General features: G+C 44.7%; 1 protein-coding gene across 1 annotated transcript in view; it reads right to left on the bottom strand.

Moving 5' to 3' along the window:
- adam12a (ADAM metallopeptidase domain 12a) overlaps nucleotides 1-19,111 on the bottom strand; it is a 170,606-nt gene that overhangs the window by 28,922 nt on the left and 122,573 nt on the right. The window contains exon 12 of the mRNA XM_080789705.1: nucleotides 5,448-5,625. Coding sequence (XP_080645831.1) covers nucleotides 5,448-5,625 — 178 coding nt within the window. The remainder of the gene's footprint in view (nucleotides 1-5,447; nucleotides 5,626-19,111) is intronic.

Raw genomic sequence — 19,111 nt, 5'->3', positions numbered from 1 at the left:
CCCAGTTTGAAATGCAGACAGATATAGGCTCATTGTCCTATACTTATATTGATCCCAAACGACTTGCCACAGGGTCTATTTTGCAGAATATGCACCTGTTGTCCAGGTTTCCCCAGCAGACCCCAGCATGCAGCCCTCATAGCATAGAGCGAAGCCCATAGAGGAACATCGCTTTTACACTATCTGTTGCGGTCCAAAAAGGGATTCATATTTATTTGTTTCCATGAATGTGTTGTCATTACAAGAGTTACGTCTTAAAAAGACAAAAGGGTGGCTGACACACTGATAGCCAAAGTGCTGATTATTTATTTAGGATGCAGAGTAAAAAACCAACGTTTCGGCAGTACAACTGCCTTCTTCAGGGTATATGTTTGTCATTACAAACACGTCCATGCCTTGCTTGTCTCACATGAGCCGCCACATCATGTTCTGGGGTTGAGCGCGTTTGGCACAACTGCCACTCAAAGTGACTATACTGGCCAATGGCATCGCGTCTATTTTTCCAGGGACTTTTTTCCGGGACGGCAAAAAAAACCCAGCATGACATCTGTTTAGCAGACTGTGGCGGATCGTGTCGGACAGCCAAGGCATGGATGTCTGTGTAATGACAACCAATAACAGCTTGATGGGAGAAAAATAAAAAATAACACACAATAAATAACCTAAAAAGCTGATATGCTCACAGCACAGGCGGCGAGTATGAAGTAAGAGCCAAAATGGCCCGCTGTGTGAATGATCAATTAGGGGTGCCGACTGTTCTCATGGTCCCCCGGGGGCCGAGGAGGGTAGCGGGAGGGAGGATTGGGGACTCAATGGAAGGGGGGCCCGCGGAGAGGGGGGTCATGGGGACATTTTTTAATGGTGCTGCAGCTTGAACTCTCTGACCGGGCTTTGGGCCGGCCGGCCTGACTCGGCACAGCTCTGTGGAGACTGGCTTTATCAGCAGTGCTGCTAAAAGGATGCTAAAAGCAGTGATTCTCAACCGTTTTCATGTCAAGGACCCTCAGTTTGCATGTCATGCATTAAGGACGCCCATTTCTCTGGCACCCCAATTTATATTGTAAATTGAATGTTAATTTGACTCTGAGAGTGTACAAATGGAACACTCTCAGAGTTACAGTCCCATAAGGGTCCAAGTATCATTTAGCTGGGGATGCCCTGGACCCCTGGGGGTCCCCGGACCCCACTTTGAGAACCACTGTGTTAAAGGAAAACACAACAAGCCCTAAGGACTCGTTTCCATTGTGGTCCTCTGAGGTCTTTTTGTCGACAAAATCCAACTGTAGAAAACTAAAACATGACTAAAAGCACATGACATTCTATTCAATGGATAAACTATGACTAAACTAAATCTAAATTTGCTCCAAATGAGGACCAAAAGACGGCATTGTCTCTCCCGTAGCACAACAGACATTATGATATATAATTCAGGAACTTTTCTCCCCCGAATCACAATAAATGTTTCCATCATATCATATTTCATGTCAACTTCCCCTTTGAGCAGGTTGTCGGCTGAACGGTGGGTGATGATACACTGTGTTCATCATTTTAGAGAATGACATGTTTATGGGGGGGACGTGCTGTCATTGCATATACGCATGGCGAGGCACGCTCATTTAAATAATTCACTAGTTGATGGTGTGGAGCTGTCAGCGATGTTTCCTAGTCGGTGAATTTGTATTTTAATAATCAGACCTTCCTCGCAGAGCAGCGCACGCACATTCCTCCATTTCTATTACTATACTTGTGAGGACATCAATTTTAGGGTGATGACTTTATGAATGCTATTTTTACCTTTTTTTCTTTTTCATGTGTAAACACTAAGCCTAAAGCTGATATACGATCGTGTGAGGTTGTAGATTATGCTATCTTTGGCGAGCAACACAGGCATGTAACAAAGTCCGGCAGTAAATCTGTGGGCCTTGCTAGCACCCAACCAACCTTAACCCCTAACCCTAACCCCACCCTGGATCATTTCCAAATATGTAAGCTTTACTCCCCAAGTCGTTTTGAAACCATAAAGCATCCATTTCTCTAGCCTGGTTTTCCAGCCTGATTTGCTGCGTTTGTTTTGTCACTTAGAGAAGTTTGTCACTTGGCGAAGTTGGTCACTTAGCGAAGTTTAATACTTGGCAAAGTTGGTCACTTAGAGAAGTTTGATACTTGGCGAAGTTGGTCACTTAGCGAAGTTTGAAACTTGGCGAAGTTTGACACTTTGACACAAATCGAATCAGGCTGGAAAGCAGAGGCTACCACACCATTCTTCATGTCCACACATACACCTACTATCACCCTCCCCCCGCGCACCCCCAGGCCTACCTACCTACAGACAGACAGACAGACAGACAGACAGACAGACAGACAGACAGACAGACAGACAGACAGACAGACAGACAGACAGACAGACAGACAGACAGTATAATGATCTACCTTCCTAACTATACACGTGGAGCTGTTTCAGCTGTCGTTTTCTTCTCTCTCTCTCTCTCAATTATATTTGTTTGTGTTGTGGTTTTCCAGCATTGCAGGATGATTGCTGGAAAAGAAACCTCTGCCGGCTTCTTGTGTTCATTTCAATTTGCCTAATTCGGGTGACATAAATAGTCCACAATGATCTAGTACACTGCCAGCTTCACCCAAAGCGGGAAGGCAATTGTGTCACTTTACATTTTAACCACTTTTCACAGTTTAATATACTGTACTTTGGCTATTCAAAAATAGCAGATATACAAGCTCAAGGGGCGTGTCACTTTGTGCCACGCTATATGAACCTGTAGATCTGCTATTTTTTAACTTTTTTTATTGTGAAAATCAAATCTTCGCTTCTCGGGGGGGTTCCTGGAACAAAATATTTGTTGAGATATTTATGTTAACCGCATTATCCCTGGCGTCCCTTATTTTGGGGCAAATTTATTCCAAATTTGTGAGCTTGTAAAGATCTACATCAGTTATTATCGGACAAATATACAGGACTAAGTTGTGAAGAAAAAGCTGCCTGCCCTTTTATGACTTTTTTGTTGTAACAAATCGAACCCTGGTTACCGCTATTTCAGTTGTTGTTGTGTTTTTTTTGTCTCTGATTTATACTTTGTTTGTGTTGTGGTTTCCGTCATTGCAGGAAATCCTCGCCGCGGCTTCTTGCGTCGATTTTCATTTTGCCAAAACGTTTCCTGGGCGATTACTCCACAGTGATCTACAGCGTGAGGGGAACAGAGCCTGGGTGGGACGGCCCGGCCGGGACGCACATGTCAACGCGTCGGAAACGGAGCGGAACGCTCACAGAACGCCCACTTGCATGTTTAACCCATTCTGACCTGAGATCAGATTCATACGAGGTTTCCACTGGACACACACTGGTCTGATGAACCCATTCTGACCTGAGATCAGATTCTAAAAATGTCAGTCGTTCTTCGATTTTTCAAAAATTGCAGACCTACAAGCTCGTAGCGCGCCACTCGGTGGCGCGCTATGAGCTTGTAGATCTGCTATTTTTCAATAGCTAAAGCATAACATAGTGCTAACACCAAAACGGGTTCCCGTTCAGAATGGGTTAACCCATTTTGACCTGAGGAAGATTCTACGAATGTCTTCTTAATCCTTAACAGTTTTCTGAAAATCCTATGTTTCTATATGTCAGTGGTTCTCAAACTATTTAATGTCAAGGACCCCCTAGACTTATATGTATTTGGCCGCCGACCCCCCATCTGAAAATATGTTGTTCCAAGGATGCCCCCAGAACAGAAGCAAAGATTTGAGTTAAAAACGTTCTGAAAGAATATATATTCAAAGATGTACACCACATTTTCACGATTGTTAAAAAATAGCAGACCTATAAGTTCATAGCGCGGCACTCGGTGCCGTCGCTATGAGCTTGTAGATCTGCTATTTTTCAACAGCTAAAGCATAACATAATGCTTAATACACCAAAAGGGGTTCCCGCCTAGGAAGGGTTAAGTCTGATTTACACGTAGTTTGGTGTTGATGTGTCGCACACCGTAAACCAGACAATTTACATGCTTGTGAGTTTGTAGCTGTTTTTCTTCCCGGGCATCAGCCTTAAAGGGTAAGACCACTTTTTTAGAGGTTTGGGTTATGTAGTTACTAGTTACGTTGCCATGATGTAACTCCAAATGTGGACAAGAAATAAATTAAAAAAAATTGCTCCAGACAGTGATTAGAAATTGATAATTCAAAATATGCTCCTCATTGACTTACATTGTACGCTAAAACAGCTCTCATATTTTGAATTATCAATTTCTAATCACTGGAACTTTTTTTTTTTTTTTTTTCTTGTCCACATTTGGAGTTACATCATGGCAAGGTAACTACACAACCCAAACCTCTAAAAAAAAAGTGGTCTTACGCTTTAAAACATGCAATATCAGTATCGAACCGATATCAAAATAACATATCATTCAAAGTAGATTTTTTCTGATGACGAAGAATCTGTGTGGGCAATATTTCTAAAAGGTTCAACAGCAAATTGGTAAATGATAAATTGTGCATTTACATAGTGCTTTTATCCAAAGTGCTAGGTGGCGAAGGAAACCATACTTGGCACCAACTTGCACATCGAGAGCAATTAGGGGTTCATGCAGCGTCTTGCTCAAGGACACCTGGACACTAACTCTGGGGGATCCCCGGATGGAACTGGGTTCCCATCCAGCTGCTGTACCGGCCCTGGGCCACTGCATGCCGTTGGAAGAATATTATGAGTCCTTGAAATGAAAACCTTTTGAGAACCACTCCAGCTCCCCGCGCAGTCACTCCTCTCCCTCCTCATGCACGTATAGCCTTAGGCTGTCCACAACAATCTGGCGTATTAAATATTAAATATAAAACAAATATGGGCAAAAATTCACCTTCCACGTACAGCACTGCTACTCAGGCCTGGAATGCCCTGGCTCCCCCCTTCCCTCAAAGCAAGGAAATAACTGGCTTCCTTCAAGACAGGCCTAAAAATTCACCTGTCAGCAGGTCAAAGGGAGAGGAGGTGATCAATCCACCGTCTCCCTTACCTCCAGCTACCCGGGGTCACACTCCTCTCCCTCCTCCACCTAGTTTTAAGGTTTCCCTTACCTCTGGCTCTCGTATGAATCTGATCTCAGGTCAGAATGGGTTAAGGTCTCCCTTAACCTCTGGCTCTCCGCAGTCACACTCCTCTCCCTCCTCCACGTATAGTTTTAAGGTCTCCCTTACCTCCGGCTCTCCGCAGTCACACTCCTCTCCCTCCTCCACCTAGTTTTAAGGTCTCCCTTACCTCCGGCTCTCCGCAGTCACACTCCTCTCCCTTCTCCACCTAGTTTTAAGGTTTCCCTTACCTCTGGCTCTCCGCAGTCACACTCCTCTCCCTCCTCCACGTATAGTTTTAGGGTCTCCCTTACCTCCGGCTCTCCGCAGTCACACTCCACTCCTTCCTCCACGTATAGTTTTAAGGTCTCCCTTACCTCCGGCTCTCCGCAGTCACACTCCTCTCCCTCCTCCACGTAGCCGTTGCCACACTTCTGCCCTCCGTACAGCACCTTGACCTCGGGCATGTTGAACAGGCACATGCCCACGCCCTTCTCGAAGCTGGCGCTCAGGTCCTTCTTACTGCAGCTGCTGAACACCGTGGGGAACGGATACCTGAGAGAGAGAGAGAGAGAGAGAGAGAGAGAGAGAGAGAGAGAGAGAGAGATATGATATAGTACTTTATTGTCAGTTCACACTGAAATTTGTCTTGCGACACAGCAGCCAAGTATGCAGAACACATATACACACATTTGACATAACACAAAGAACAAGACAATTTACCGGTACATACATAAAGACATGAAGACAAGAACAATATCCACCGCTTAGATTATCCTGTGGCTACTACAACTCCTGATTATAAGCCTCAAGGTCGAATGGTGGACAAAGGAGAGAGAGAGAGAGAGAGAGAGAGAAACAGAAGCTTTGTACCAAGATAGTCTTGCCTACATGTATACATAACTATTTCTAACAGCAAATGAACATTTTTCTGTCAGCTGGTTGGATGTGTTGCAATGCGACACAGCTGTGTTTACACATTTCCTTATGCTATTTTAATTGAACATACATTTCTCAGTTCTTCTCACTGTTTTTCATTTGACACTTGCTTTGGCAATGTAAATGTCTTCTCACGGCAGCAAAAAGCTCTGTTGAAAATCAACCGAGTGGAAACATTGCGAGAGAAACAGAGGGTGGGCGGGTTATAAGCTCTGAGGATAGAGAGGGACGACCCCCTCCCCAGAAATAGGAGGGAAAAGGACAAGAAGAGCAATGCCACGTGACGCGAGGCCTCCTCAGTCTGATGTAATCAGCGCCATAATTGCCGTTAATCACAAAATCAATTAACCACTGGAGCACAGCGGCCTCGGCAAAATGAGCTCTATCAGCGTGTGAAGAGCACAGCGCCTTGGTGACATTCTTCTCCCAGTGGAGAGAGAGAGAGAGAGAGATCAGTGGTTGAAAGCTCAGGTACAGTACTAATTTTGTTTTTTTGAGTACTTGTTTATACTTCACACTTCACTACACTATACATCTCAAAGGGATATATGGAGTGAACACATTATTTTACAGCTTTAGTGACTATAGTTAAAGATGGAGTGCCGTGATTTTAGTTTTCCATGCGTTTGTGAGGTGACAGAGCTTCATTACACACCTTGGTGTAGTTGTTATGTTCCCTTTGTATTTAGGGTTTCTTCCTGGAGGCTGAAACCTTGACAGTCAAACGTGCCAATGAAAAAAAAAAGCAGTGATATAGTGACCTCACAATATCAGATTTAGCTCACTTAAGCCTTATTCTTCATTGGAAGCTTTACTACAAGCTCACGACACACGAAGCGAGGCACTGTGAGCTTGTCAATCTGGGTACCCATCGGCAAAACAAAGGAAAAACAGCGCACTATTTTCCAAATACTTTGGTGTTGTAAGTATATGTTTTGATGCCGATACTCAAGTAAAATGTTTAACACAGGCCTTTTACTTGTAGCACAGTATTTCTTTTTAAATATTGTCGTATTGATAACTTTTCATATGAAGTAAAAAAATCTGAGTACTTCTTCCACCACTAAGGGAGAGAGAGACAGAGTGAAGAGAGAGAGAGAGAGAGAGAGAGAGAGAGAGAGAGAGAGAGAGAGAGAGAGAGAGCGTGTACGAAGGCAGAGAGATATCTGATAAGGCATATTTTACGAGACAGGGGACTGTAAAAAACTCCAACAACCAAACGATCTCTTCCTCTGCGAAGGGTTGCAACACCCGTAAATATGTGAGAACGGGACGGGGGGAGAGAACAGGCCATGGTGTGTTTTTAAACCATTTTGACCCGGGAACGATTCTACAAAATGTCTTCTAAATCCTGACTGTTTTCTTGAAAAAGCTGTTTTTCTATGTCAGTTAATGTTCTCAAACACTTTCATGTCACTTTTCACGATTCTTAAAAAAATAGCAGACCTACAAGCTCGTAGCGCGCCACTCGGTGGCGCGCTATGAGCTTGTAGATCTGCTATTTTTCAATAGCTAAAGCATAACATAATGCTAAGTGCGAACACCAAAAGGGGTTCCCGCCCAGAATGGCTTAATATTGTTTTTGGACGAGCACAGAGTGGGGTGGTCTCTCTCCACCACTCCCGTGGAGGAACCACACATTCACACAGCACAGCCTCGGGTCCTGTCTGCCAAGCTGCCTTTGTTGCAGACCTCATGCCACTTTATTGAGCTTCACCGCGATAATATAGTGTGAAACATGACTGTGTGCCGTACAGTGTGTGTGCATTCGTACGAGTTCCATGTTTATTATAGTGTGAAAAATGACTGTGTGCCGTGCAGTACAGTGTGTGCGTGTGTGTACAGCCGTACGAGTTCTATGTTTATGCAGAGATGTGCCAGCAGGGTCTTCTTGGCCGCAGATAGAAAAAAGCTCCTAGCTGTGCATCGGTTTACAAAAATGAATGTCCTCCCAGGCTCCCACGCAAGGTTATCTTTCCGAGGCAGAAATGTGTGGATGGACGTATACACGAATGCAAGCCTATACATACAGCTATTTGTGAGTGTGTTTGTGTACTTGCAAAAAAAAAATGGCATTCATAAAATCCCTATCCTCAAATATGAAGGATAGCAATACAAAGGTGTACGTGTTGTGTACTGTGTACGAGACACTGAGTGTGGTGGTGTGTACTGTAGCTCAGGAACGCATGAAGGTTGTTTTTCTCCAGGACTCGAGTGGGTATTAAGCCCAACCTTCACCCTCCTCGACCCACCCCCACCTCCACCACACACCCCACACCTGGACCCATGGGTGCTACTCGGTTATCCTTTCCCCCTCTGGGTTCGTGTGACTGTCCTTGTCAGCCCTACCCCCCCCCCCCCCCCCACCTGTGTGGACCATATATGGTCCGACCGAGGATGATGAACAAACCAAGCACGACCCCGAACAACAACCACAACAACAGCAGCAGCTGGTGCTGAGCTCGATCCAGGGGTGTCAACGTGAACTCGGTACAAACGGACCCGTGCTGGGTCAAATCTTTACTGTGATATTTCACTGTGTGGGACATCAGGGTTATGAGCAGAGGGCCAACTTCAACAGCCAACTGGCTTAGGCTTGTGATGTCTCCCCCGGCGCATATACAACGCACACGTACGCACACTCACACACGCACATATATATGTATGCACATGCACGCACGCACAGCCACGCCAAAACGTCGGATTTTGTCGGATTTGTACGTGTCGCTGACACTGAGCGCCCGGTTGCTTCAAAGCCAAGTTGACAATTTTCAGAGAAGAACAACAAATAGGCAAATCAAGCCAGCTGTCCGTAGCATAGATCCCTCCCCCCCCCCCTCCCCATCCCCTTCTATCATGATGTCCTCCTCCACTCCACACACACATGGTACTGTTTTCCAAAATAGCACCGAGGAGGATTGCATAAAAACAGATGTTGGCCTGTCAGCCCCGAAGCCGGCTGCGCGTTTAGAGAGCGCGCCGTAATGAAAGCCGACGTGTTCGAGGACTGGAGCAATATGCAGCCCATGTTAACCCATTCTGACCTGAGATCAGATTCTATAAATGTCTTCTATATACATCCTGACAGTTTTCTGAAAAAGCTATGTTTCTATATGTCAGTCGTTCTTTGATTTTTTTCAAAAATAGCAGATCTACAAGCTCGTAGCGCGCCACTCGGTGGCGCGCTATGAGCTTGTAGATCTGCTATTTTTCAATAGCTAAAGCATGACATAATGCTAACGCCAAAAGGGGTTCCCGCCCAAAATAGGTTAATATCTAGGAATCTGTTTCACTCGCCGTGAAACACTATAGTACAGTTGTTTTTTGTATACGCGGTATGTTAGAACAGTTTATGGAACTCGATCCATTTAATCGATCATAAAGAAAGACATCGATATTCGATCAAATAATCTATCTTAGATTATTATTTTTTTAAATAGCAGATCTACAAGCTCACTTAACACAAAAAGTGGTCAGATGGGTGTGCCTGCGTGCATTTTATGCAGTTTATTTCAACGATCAATCAATCAATCCACTGTGTTCCGGCCTTGATCAATGGAACTACAATAAGTTCCTATATTATGTATAAATGTATCACAAAGAAAGGTATTGTTACTTCAAGGTTTTAAGGTTATTTTATCTTTCAAATCGTAGTGTTTTGCCAGCTATTCGGGGCTCCACTTGCAGTATCCTTCACATGGCCCACCAGTAGGCCCCGACCCACAGGTTGAGAACCACTGCAATGGTGGGGGGGTATGGGAGGGGAGGCAAACGTTCCAAGGGGCGCTTTTTTCACATTTTCCGTTTGTTACCTTTTACATCACACTCGTGGGAACACTCATCTGCCACAGCGATGTGACAGCAGGTAAAAAAAAACAACCCACAGTGTTCTCTGCTCCTTCTGAAAAGCATAGATTCCAAACAAGAGCATTATACGGTATGTGGGTCAGCGCCTCAGACATTACTTCAGAACGTGCCGTACTGCCTCTGATCATTCTGACTATAGCGCCGTGCTTGCTTGGTGACAATGACAATACGCCAGTGACATGTCTGTGCATGTGTACTACTATCTCATTCTCTGATGTGTGACTGTGTGATGTGTGTGTGTGGGTGTGTGTGTGTGTGTGTGTGTGTGTGTGTGTGTGTGTGTGTGTGTGTGTGTGCGTGTGTGTGTGTGGTGCCATTGCCCCCACACACACCCTCACTTGGCGGTTCGTACGAGGTGAAGGCAGGAAGTGTGACAGTAAAAGGAAATTACCCCCACTGTGTGGGATTATATTAATTCCACTACGATGAACACCTGTCGGGGTCTGCTTTTCAACAGGCCGAGACCACCTACCGTTGTTGATTTTTCTCCCTCAACCAGTGGTGGGAGAAGTATAGTATACTACTGCATTGTAGAAATACTGGTATGTTTCAAGAAAAGGCCTGTATTAAAAACTTTACGTCGAGTAAAACTACAAATGTATTGGCGTCGAAATACGTCAAAGTACCAAAAGACTGGTCCATTAAAGAAATAAAGTTTTCACAATTTGTCAAACCTTTTCAAACACATAATCAATCTATAAGCTCACAACACGTACAAAGTATATTGGAAAATGGAAATACTCAAATAAAATTAAAAGTATACGGGTGTAGTACTTAGTTTAGACAGTATTTGGTATTTATACTAGTCATTTGGTTAGACCAGTCATTAGTCCTACAACTACAACCTATCTCAAACCCTCACCCTAACCCTAACCTCCCACGGGGCAGCACACCTAAACCTAACCTTAACCCATGTCTAACCAATGACTAGTCTAAACTAAGTATGCACTCCAAAGTATACCTCAAAATAGTACTGAAGTACCGTGCTTATTGCGTAAAGTAAGTGTACTTAGTTACTTCCGACAACTCGTTCCGCAGAACCCATCATCTCAGCAGAACCTCCATCAGCACCACCATGCGTGCACCAGACCCGAGGCCCGGCCCGCCCGCCCCGCTCTGTTTTATCCATCCAGATTCCATGAACTCAGCCCCTTCTTGGGTTACGGCGGATGATGAGACCGATGTGAACCCCCTTCCCATTACATCGCTCTGGTCCTATTTACACAGAGATACATGTGCGGCGGCCGAGGAGCCCAGCTGTTCTTTATGAGAGGAGAGAGAGAGAGAGGCAGAAAAGCAGAAATAATTGCGCCGCGCTCCAACGGTCTGCGGAACGAGAGAGAGACAGTGAGAGAGAGAGAGAGAGAGAGAGAGAGAGGAAGTAACGGCTGTGGAAAAGACAGGGGTGTACCCATGACGTCCACATGTTAGCGGATGCCATTCAACAGCTGGCTGCCCCGGAGCGAGCTAGCAAGAGTGATGCCAGGGCACCGGGTTCTTTTCTCTCTCTCTCTCTCTCTCTCTGTGCGTGCGTGCGTGTGTGTGTGTGTGTGTGTGTGTGTGTGTGGACTCACTCCAGACAGCCGCAGTTCCCGTGAGAGTCTAGATCAGTAACCACACCAAACTATTGCAGCTCTGCATAGTCGGGACGACGGGACCCGAAAGGTACATTTGTGTGTCTCCCCGCCCGGGACCAAAAAGTTGCAACATTGTTTTGAATCAACTAATCACTTAAGCAATATTTAATGGTGAAAAATAGCAGATCTACAAGCTAACAACGCATCGTGATGTGACCCGCTGTGAACTTGCATACATCGGCTATTTCCGCTATTCATTGCACGTTAAAGGGATACTTCACTTTAAAATGTAATGTTTGGGGTAATTTATTTTAACATCTACAATGAGCTCCCCAGGCAGGTTTTAAGTTGCTTGATTCACATTTATATTTAAACCCATTGTAACTTCAAACTCCCATTTTCTGGTGACTGATATTGTCCTTATTTAAAAAGTAAATTCATTTATAAATGCATAAAGGATGGGTGTTTTCAACAATAATTCTAACATAGTTAATTTGAGTTTTGAAGTTACATTGGATTTATATGGGATAAATCTGATAAAATGAAATATAGAAATACTGAATCAAGCAACTTAAAAAAAAACATGTCTGGGGGTGCTCACAAAAGCTAGAGTAGACGTTAGAATAACCCCAACCATGTTTGAAAGTAAAACATAACTTTACGTATACTGACTGTTACATAGGGGCTGTCACCATATAGTCACAGTCTGAGACAGTGTGCATGTGCCCTGGGTGGCGCTTCACGCTGCCTGTCCTTATCTGTGCTGCCATCTTGTCACTGCGTCACTCAATTATATAGACCGCCCTATAATTGAGTTGGAACTGAAGCCTTATCTCCAGACCTCCTACGAGATCCATCAAAGTCCTGAATGGCAGCTGTGGACCGCCGGTGCCCTCGGCCACCGACTACGTTACATAGAAAGAGGTGAGAGTTTTGGACAGAGGAGAACGGAACGGAACCAAAGCGGAAACAGAGCTGGAAGCGGAGCGGAATGGAAAACAGCCACACTAGCAGAAACAAAGGGCTGCTTCAGAACCCACACGGGGACCCACGTCATTCGTCCCCGCTGGCAGGGCCCGGCCCGGCCAGGATGAGAACCAGCCCCAGAGGTCAAAGGGGGGGACGGGGGGACTTTCCTTACGAGGTGGTGATGTACAGACCAGTGTTTCTTAAACGATGGGTTGGGTTTAATTGGGACCATAGATCCAATCCGTATACATTTTAACCCATTTTGACCTGGGATCAGATTCTAAAAATGTCTTCCACATAGCCACTCGGTGGCGCGCTATGAGCTTGTAGATCTGCTATTTTTCAATAGCTAAAGCATAACATGACACCAAAAGGGGTTCCCACCCAAAATGGGTTAAATAACTAAATAGCAGGACTACAACTGTTGTGGATGTGTAACTAAGCTATTTGAAATAGTTTTGAACTCATGTGAAAATCTGGGAAACCTTTTGCTTATAATAATGTCCTATTCCCAAAATAGGTTGAGGCCAGCCAGCTTGACCGACGGTGGTTGACCACCCAGTTACTGCTGGATGGCTGACCTCTCCAAAATGCACACTGCCACAGTCTTCTGGGCAGTGAACAGAGGTCCATTGTGTGCATCACCTTTGTTCTTTTTGTCTGCTTTCTGTATATACTGTAGCTTGAGGAAGCAAATATAATATTCTCCATTGAAATCAATGGGACACATTCACGCTCGGGTGGAGCAGTGGTTAAAGTCCTTGATGCGCCGCCACGGAGGTTGTGGGTTTGAATCCATCGGTGGTGCATCGGGCCGTCAATGCGAACACAATTGGCCCCGTGTTGGGGGTGAGGGAAGCTGGGCAAAGAGGGTGATGCTAAATGGGGTAGAAAAAGTTGGTACAAAAATAATTGGCTACTCTAAATGCAAAGAAAAAATAAATAAATCTGTTAGAACTAATAAATAAGATAGAAATAACTAAATTGGCTCTAACATACCGGCCCCTAATTGTTAGCCGTCTAGGAGAGCAATACCGGTACTTAAAAAACTAAAAAAAAATGAGCCAATAAATCTAAACTAATTAAATCCTTTGAAGTAGGTGCTACATTCTGATTTCTTTAGACGCTCGTTAGATGCTCGTTCAGTCTTCGGTTATTTAGTGTTCAGCTTCTAAGAGAAGACACAGCTTATTTACTGGTCTCTCTAAGGTAGTCTTGATCCTTACACTTCGTACCAGACCGTTGATCCGTTCGACATGTTCTACACACAACAGGCATGCCTGGCGAGACATGCTACCGAGTGTGTCTAACCGGAAGTACTGCCCAAGGTACTTTTTGGTCTTAAAAGACAGCTGAAGTACATAATAATATACAACAGAAGTCCTATAGACATTAGGTTGTTATACCAGGCTTCTCTCCTCAGACATGAGAAAAAGGGCTGGGAAAGAGGCTATACAGAACTATAAGTATAGTCCTGACCAAGCAAATCATTTAGAATGCGATCAACTCAGCACCTAGACATGCTCAAATGAAAAACAAACAAAGTATATAGACAATAAATAACAGGACCTGGTCCTGTTATTTATTTGCCTTGCTCATCATCAATCATCATTGTGTGCCTTGGACTGTTTTCTTTTCAAGTCTGCAATTTACACTTTGACAAGCAGTACTACAACTTGGAAGAAGGATACCTTTTGTCTATATGGTTTTACCTGTATCACCAAAGAGCACCCATCTAAGAGCCACTAACAGATCCCTGCAGCCTTCAATCATTCCTCAAAAAAAGTATTCCTTTCAGCAGATAATTGAGCTATATAGCAAGGCTTTTTTGTGTTGGGATATTATGGTATGTGTGCCAAACATTCATTCATTCATTCACTTTGGAAAATCCCTCCGTTTCTATGTCGTTATTTAGGCTCTTTTTGAGCCGAATGCAAACGGAAATAAAAAAGCCTGGGTACCGAGGCTAAGGCTACTCGCTGGAGTCATAAACTAAGTGTAGTTTCATAGGAGTCTCTACTGACGCAACTGATTGTATTCCAGGTATTAGTCAGACCACATGTATTTCCAGGGAAATGATAATAACCCTACAGCAAAAAAAACAAAAAACAACATTCTTATTTTAAGAGTGAATTGCGAATTCGGTAAAATGAAAGACACAATGAAAATGTTTTCATATTGTGGATATCTTCATCATATCTTTCATGTGGTAAACTGCCGTAATAAGAACAACATTACACTCCTGGGTGTGCTTCGCGGAGATGCTCTCAGGGAACCTGGCACAAGCAGCCTCGTTCCTGACCGCATCCTATACCGCCGTGCCAATAATGACGGTATAACGCACCCCCTCGAGTGTAATATCGCTTAATTTACTTATTGCTGCCGGGTGGTTGTTGGAAACTACAGTACCTTGTCGTCGACCTCGAAGATATATTTTAATTTGGTATATCGTTTTTATGAGATTAAATGTTTGATTTTCCCCACGTTTTTTTATCACAGCAGTGGAGAGAGAAAAGCTAAGAGAGCGAGGAGACGACATGCAACGTGGCCAGTTCTTCACACATGCGGTGGAAAAAGTACTCACTTCAGTAAGAAAGTAAATGTATCGATGCTGCAATGTAGGGCGCGTTCTGTAAATACAGCACCGGAGCGCACTCGCCTATTAGTTTGCATTGAACAGTGCGCTCAGTGTGCCATTTCCCGAACGCACAACGCTCAAATCTACTTGTTTGCGATGCGTTGTGAGCTCGTAGATCTGTTATATTCGCAATTTTCACTGTTATCATTTAGGACTCCCACACGTCAGTGAAACTCTATACCAGTTGAGCTTATTATGCACTGGTCTGTGGTCAACACTGAAGTGCCTCTCAGCCTATATACAACAACTGCGGACTAAACCTAAATATATAACTCTATGGACTTCACTAGACCGTGACAAGAGGTCTCAAGCTAACCTGAGCCACGTGAGACACCACCGAGAGAACTAAAGCGAGTGAGTTTGCTGTGTCGAACGTTGCAAAGTTTGATTGAGCCGACATTGAGGCAGAGAACACCCGATAGGCAGAGAATACTAAATCATGGTCTGACGAGAGCATTTTCACCGACTGCCACTCAAAGTGGCTACTGGTCAAACACAGCGCGTCCTTGCACAAGGGCACTGGCCAATCACATGCAGCGCGTCCTTGAAACAAGTGGTATAGAGTTTCGAAGGACACGTTGTCATGTGTAGGTGAGGTAAGGACCCAAATCGCAGGACAGCCAGGCATGTAGTGTTCAAAACCATGAATATAGGTGTTTTAATTCAGAAAACTTAAAACAAACTGAAACAGGTGACAGGATACAATGACTCAACAAGGACTGACTGGGGAACAAGACTGATATACACACATGAGGGTTGATTACAAAATGAGACACAGCTGGAGCAAACAAACATAGAACCATGAAAACTAGACCAGGGAACAATACATAGAGAAATACAAAGACCTAGACTGTACAATGAGTCAATGAATGACTAAAGTCTGTAACTGTGACACGTGTCAGTGAACAGGGGGACTGCGGAGCGGCCTATAGCGTTCTATAGTCGTCGTCACCCACAAACACTCGGCCATTCATACTTTTACCCCCGCGCCATAAAAGCGCCACGTTGGGTCACTCATCACCAGGAAGTGGATGAGAACACAGCCAGGGCCAGCGGTGGATATACGTGACCCCGTGTGCCCTGCGGAAGAGCAAGCCTCTAAAGCCCCCGCTCCGCCTGCCGCGTTTAATTGAGTCCGCGGGGAAATCAGTGGGAAAGAGACCGCGCTCGGTGTCTGCAGGCCAGACTGGCAGGCACCGAAAGGGCACTAACAACAGATCATATCACTTAACCCATTGATGCCTGAGGCCGAATCTGGGAACGCCTTCTAGGGCCTGACCTAAGGTTTCTGAAAACCTTCAAATTCTGATGATTATTTTTAAAATAGTTATGTTGCTACATGTATAGCAATAGCTGATGAGACACAGAGAGCGCGCCGGCATCAAGGGTAGAACAACGTATACGTTGCACCAGGCGTCAATGGGTTAACCCATTCTGACCGGGAACCCATTTTGGTGTTATAGCATCATGTTATGCTTTAGCTATTGAAAAATAGCAGATCTACAAGCTCATAGCGCGCCACCGAGTGGCGCGCTACGAGCTTGTAGGTCTGCTATTTTTTGAAAAAATCGAAGAACGACTAACATTTTTAGAATCTGATCTCAGGTCAGAATGGGTTCATCAGACCAGTGTGTGTCCAGTAGGAAACCTCGTATGAATCTGATCTCAGGTCAGAATGGGTTAATGTGATCACCCCCCCGTGGGCGCATGTGCAGCGCCGCGCCACGGCCGGCCGCCGCGCACAGCGACAACCGGAGCCGCCGTGGACCAGTGGTTTACGACCTGGTCGTTTTCACTTCCTACAACCAGTGGTGTATTGTATGGTAGGTGCCACTGCGCAAAAAAACATGGAATACAGATGTGTACAGTATATCACAGGAAACTCCCGTTAAACTTTCCAACAAACTCCGGTAAACTCCCGAATTGTACCATCACACCTGTATATTACCGTATATTAACTGTATATATGCCCGCTAAATTTTAGGTTTACGGGCAAAATACAGGGCCCATAATTGCCTGTTGACTCCTCTTTTCACGCAGTGTGCAGGACGTCGTATGTATTTATATGTATTTAGTTCCATTTTCCTCAAGAAGTTTGAATAGGGTTTAAGTGATTAAACCGATTGTGATACTATGTTAAGACATTTTGCTGGGGACCCCCTGGAACCCCTTCAAGGACCTCTGGGGGTCCCCGTCGGATCGGCCTACAGTATAACATGGTAGAGTATTTGGAGCCGGTTTCTCCGGTCGGGGGTTTTTGTACTTCTGTCTGCTTTCATTCAGATTCGTTTCGGGAGGTATTGGATTCCATCCTCGCGGAGCGCGAATAATAAAAAAATTGCGGATGATAACACATGTGTCGAATAAAAACAGTCCAATCTATGTGATCGCGGGTGTTTGTGAAACTTTTCTCATTTCCTTTCCTTGAAGACCTTAGCATGGAAAAGTCTTCTGGCGCGACTTCATCCTTCCCTCGGAAAAGTGTTTTGGCAGATTCTGACACGCGGATGCTTCGGCGGCTCTATACAGCTATGTGCTTTAACCCATACTGGGCGGGAACCCCTTTTTGGTGTTAGCATTATGTTATGCTTTAGCTATTGAAAAATAGCAGATCTACAAGCTCATAGCGCGCCACCGAGTGGTGCGCTACGAGCTTGTAGGTCTGTTTTTTTTTTTTTTCATTTTCAGAAAACTGTCAGGATGTTTAGAAGACATTTTTTAGAATCTGATCTCAGGTCAGAATGGGTTAATGGGCCCGATCAGTGCTCCATGGCTGAGAGGCTGTGACAGATACTGGCCGTGGCCGTGCCGCGTCCCCCGTGTGCTCCGTGTGATCTGAACCACATGGACGAGGACAGACAGACAAGACAAGACAGACAGAACGGGCCATTCTTCTGACTATAGGAGAGAGGCTCTCCCTGTGACCCAGGTGCAGGGCTTACAACGTGTGCTAGAGCAGGAGTGCAGGGCCGGTGTTTAATTCATGGGATATTCAGATGGCGGACGGCATGCTTCGTTGGGAGTCACGTACTGTGCAGTCCTTGACTCCGTTGGCCTGAAGAATCCTCTCAAAACCCAGAGCGCTGAAAAACAGCCCAGTCAGCAGCGTGGAGTCGTGCACAGGTAATGACGATGTACAGACAGACTGTATACGAGACCGGTAATAAAGTACAGTTTTTTGGCAATGAACCTGCACGGTGTTCGATTTCCCGAGCCTGGCTGGACCTTTTGTCACACCTCGGCTACTCTCTCCAATGTTCCCTGTCTCTCTCTTCACCGTGTGTACTATCAATAATGGCAGAAAAAGTCAAAACAATATCTTTTAAAACAAGCGGAAAAAGGTGCTGAAGAGCGTGTGCTGTATATACTTGGGAGCTCCACTGCTGTATTTTGGAAACAGAGGCTGCTAGGGTAATCAGTGTGTGTGTGTGTGTGTGTGTGTGTGTGTGTCTGTGCACTTTCCTGGGCAGAGAGAAGGAGGAGCTTTATGTGTGTGTGTGTGTGAGATATAATCTCTGTAAGGATGAGAGACGCGGGTCTGTTCTCATTTAGAGGTAATAGCTGGACGGAGGGCACCGATGGTCGGGGCTGACGGGAGGCAGGAAGCGCTCTTTGGTTCGCTGTTGGGTGGAGGAAACCTTGTATGTCCAAAATGCATACTTTTTAGGAACTGAAAAAAAGTTAAAAAAACCCCAAAAAAACCTGGACTCCAATGTAGTTATTATTTAGTCAGAAAGCTCTTGTTTTTTTTTTTTTTTTTTTTTTTTAAACTCTTTATTTTTGAATTTTTGAATAGCCAAAATAGACACCAAAGACAAACAAGACATACAATATGACAAAAACATCGGCAGTAAAAGAAAACTGAATAAAAACAAAAGACAAAAAACAAAATAAAACAAGAGGTCATGGGATGTACAACAACAATACATATTACAGATTATTTATTTTTTTCTTCTTTTTTTATTTTTTACATTAAATGACAACTGGAAAGACACCGCCCATATTCACGCCACATCCACCCCCCCAGCTAAGTACTCTGTCCATTTCTCCC

This window comes from Protomyctophum bolini (assembly GCF_963924005.1).
Source record: "Protomyctophum bolini genome assembly, chromosome: 18".
In the NCBI taxonomy this organism is placed as follows: domain Eukaryota; kingdom Metazoa; phylum Chordata; class Actinopteri; order Myctophiformes; family Myctophidae; genus Protomyctophum; species Protomyctophum bolini.
The sequence above is the reverse complement of the archived record's forward strand: the minus strand, read 5'-3'. Positions and strand labels throughout refer to the sequence as shown.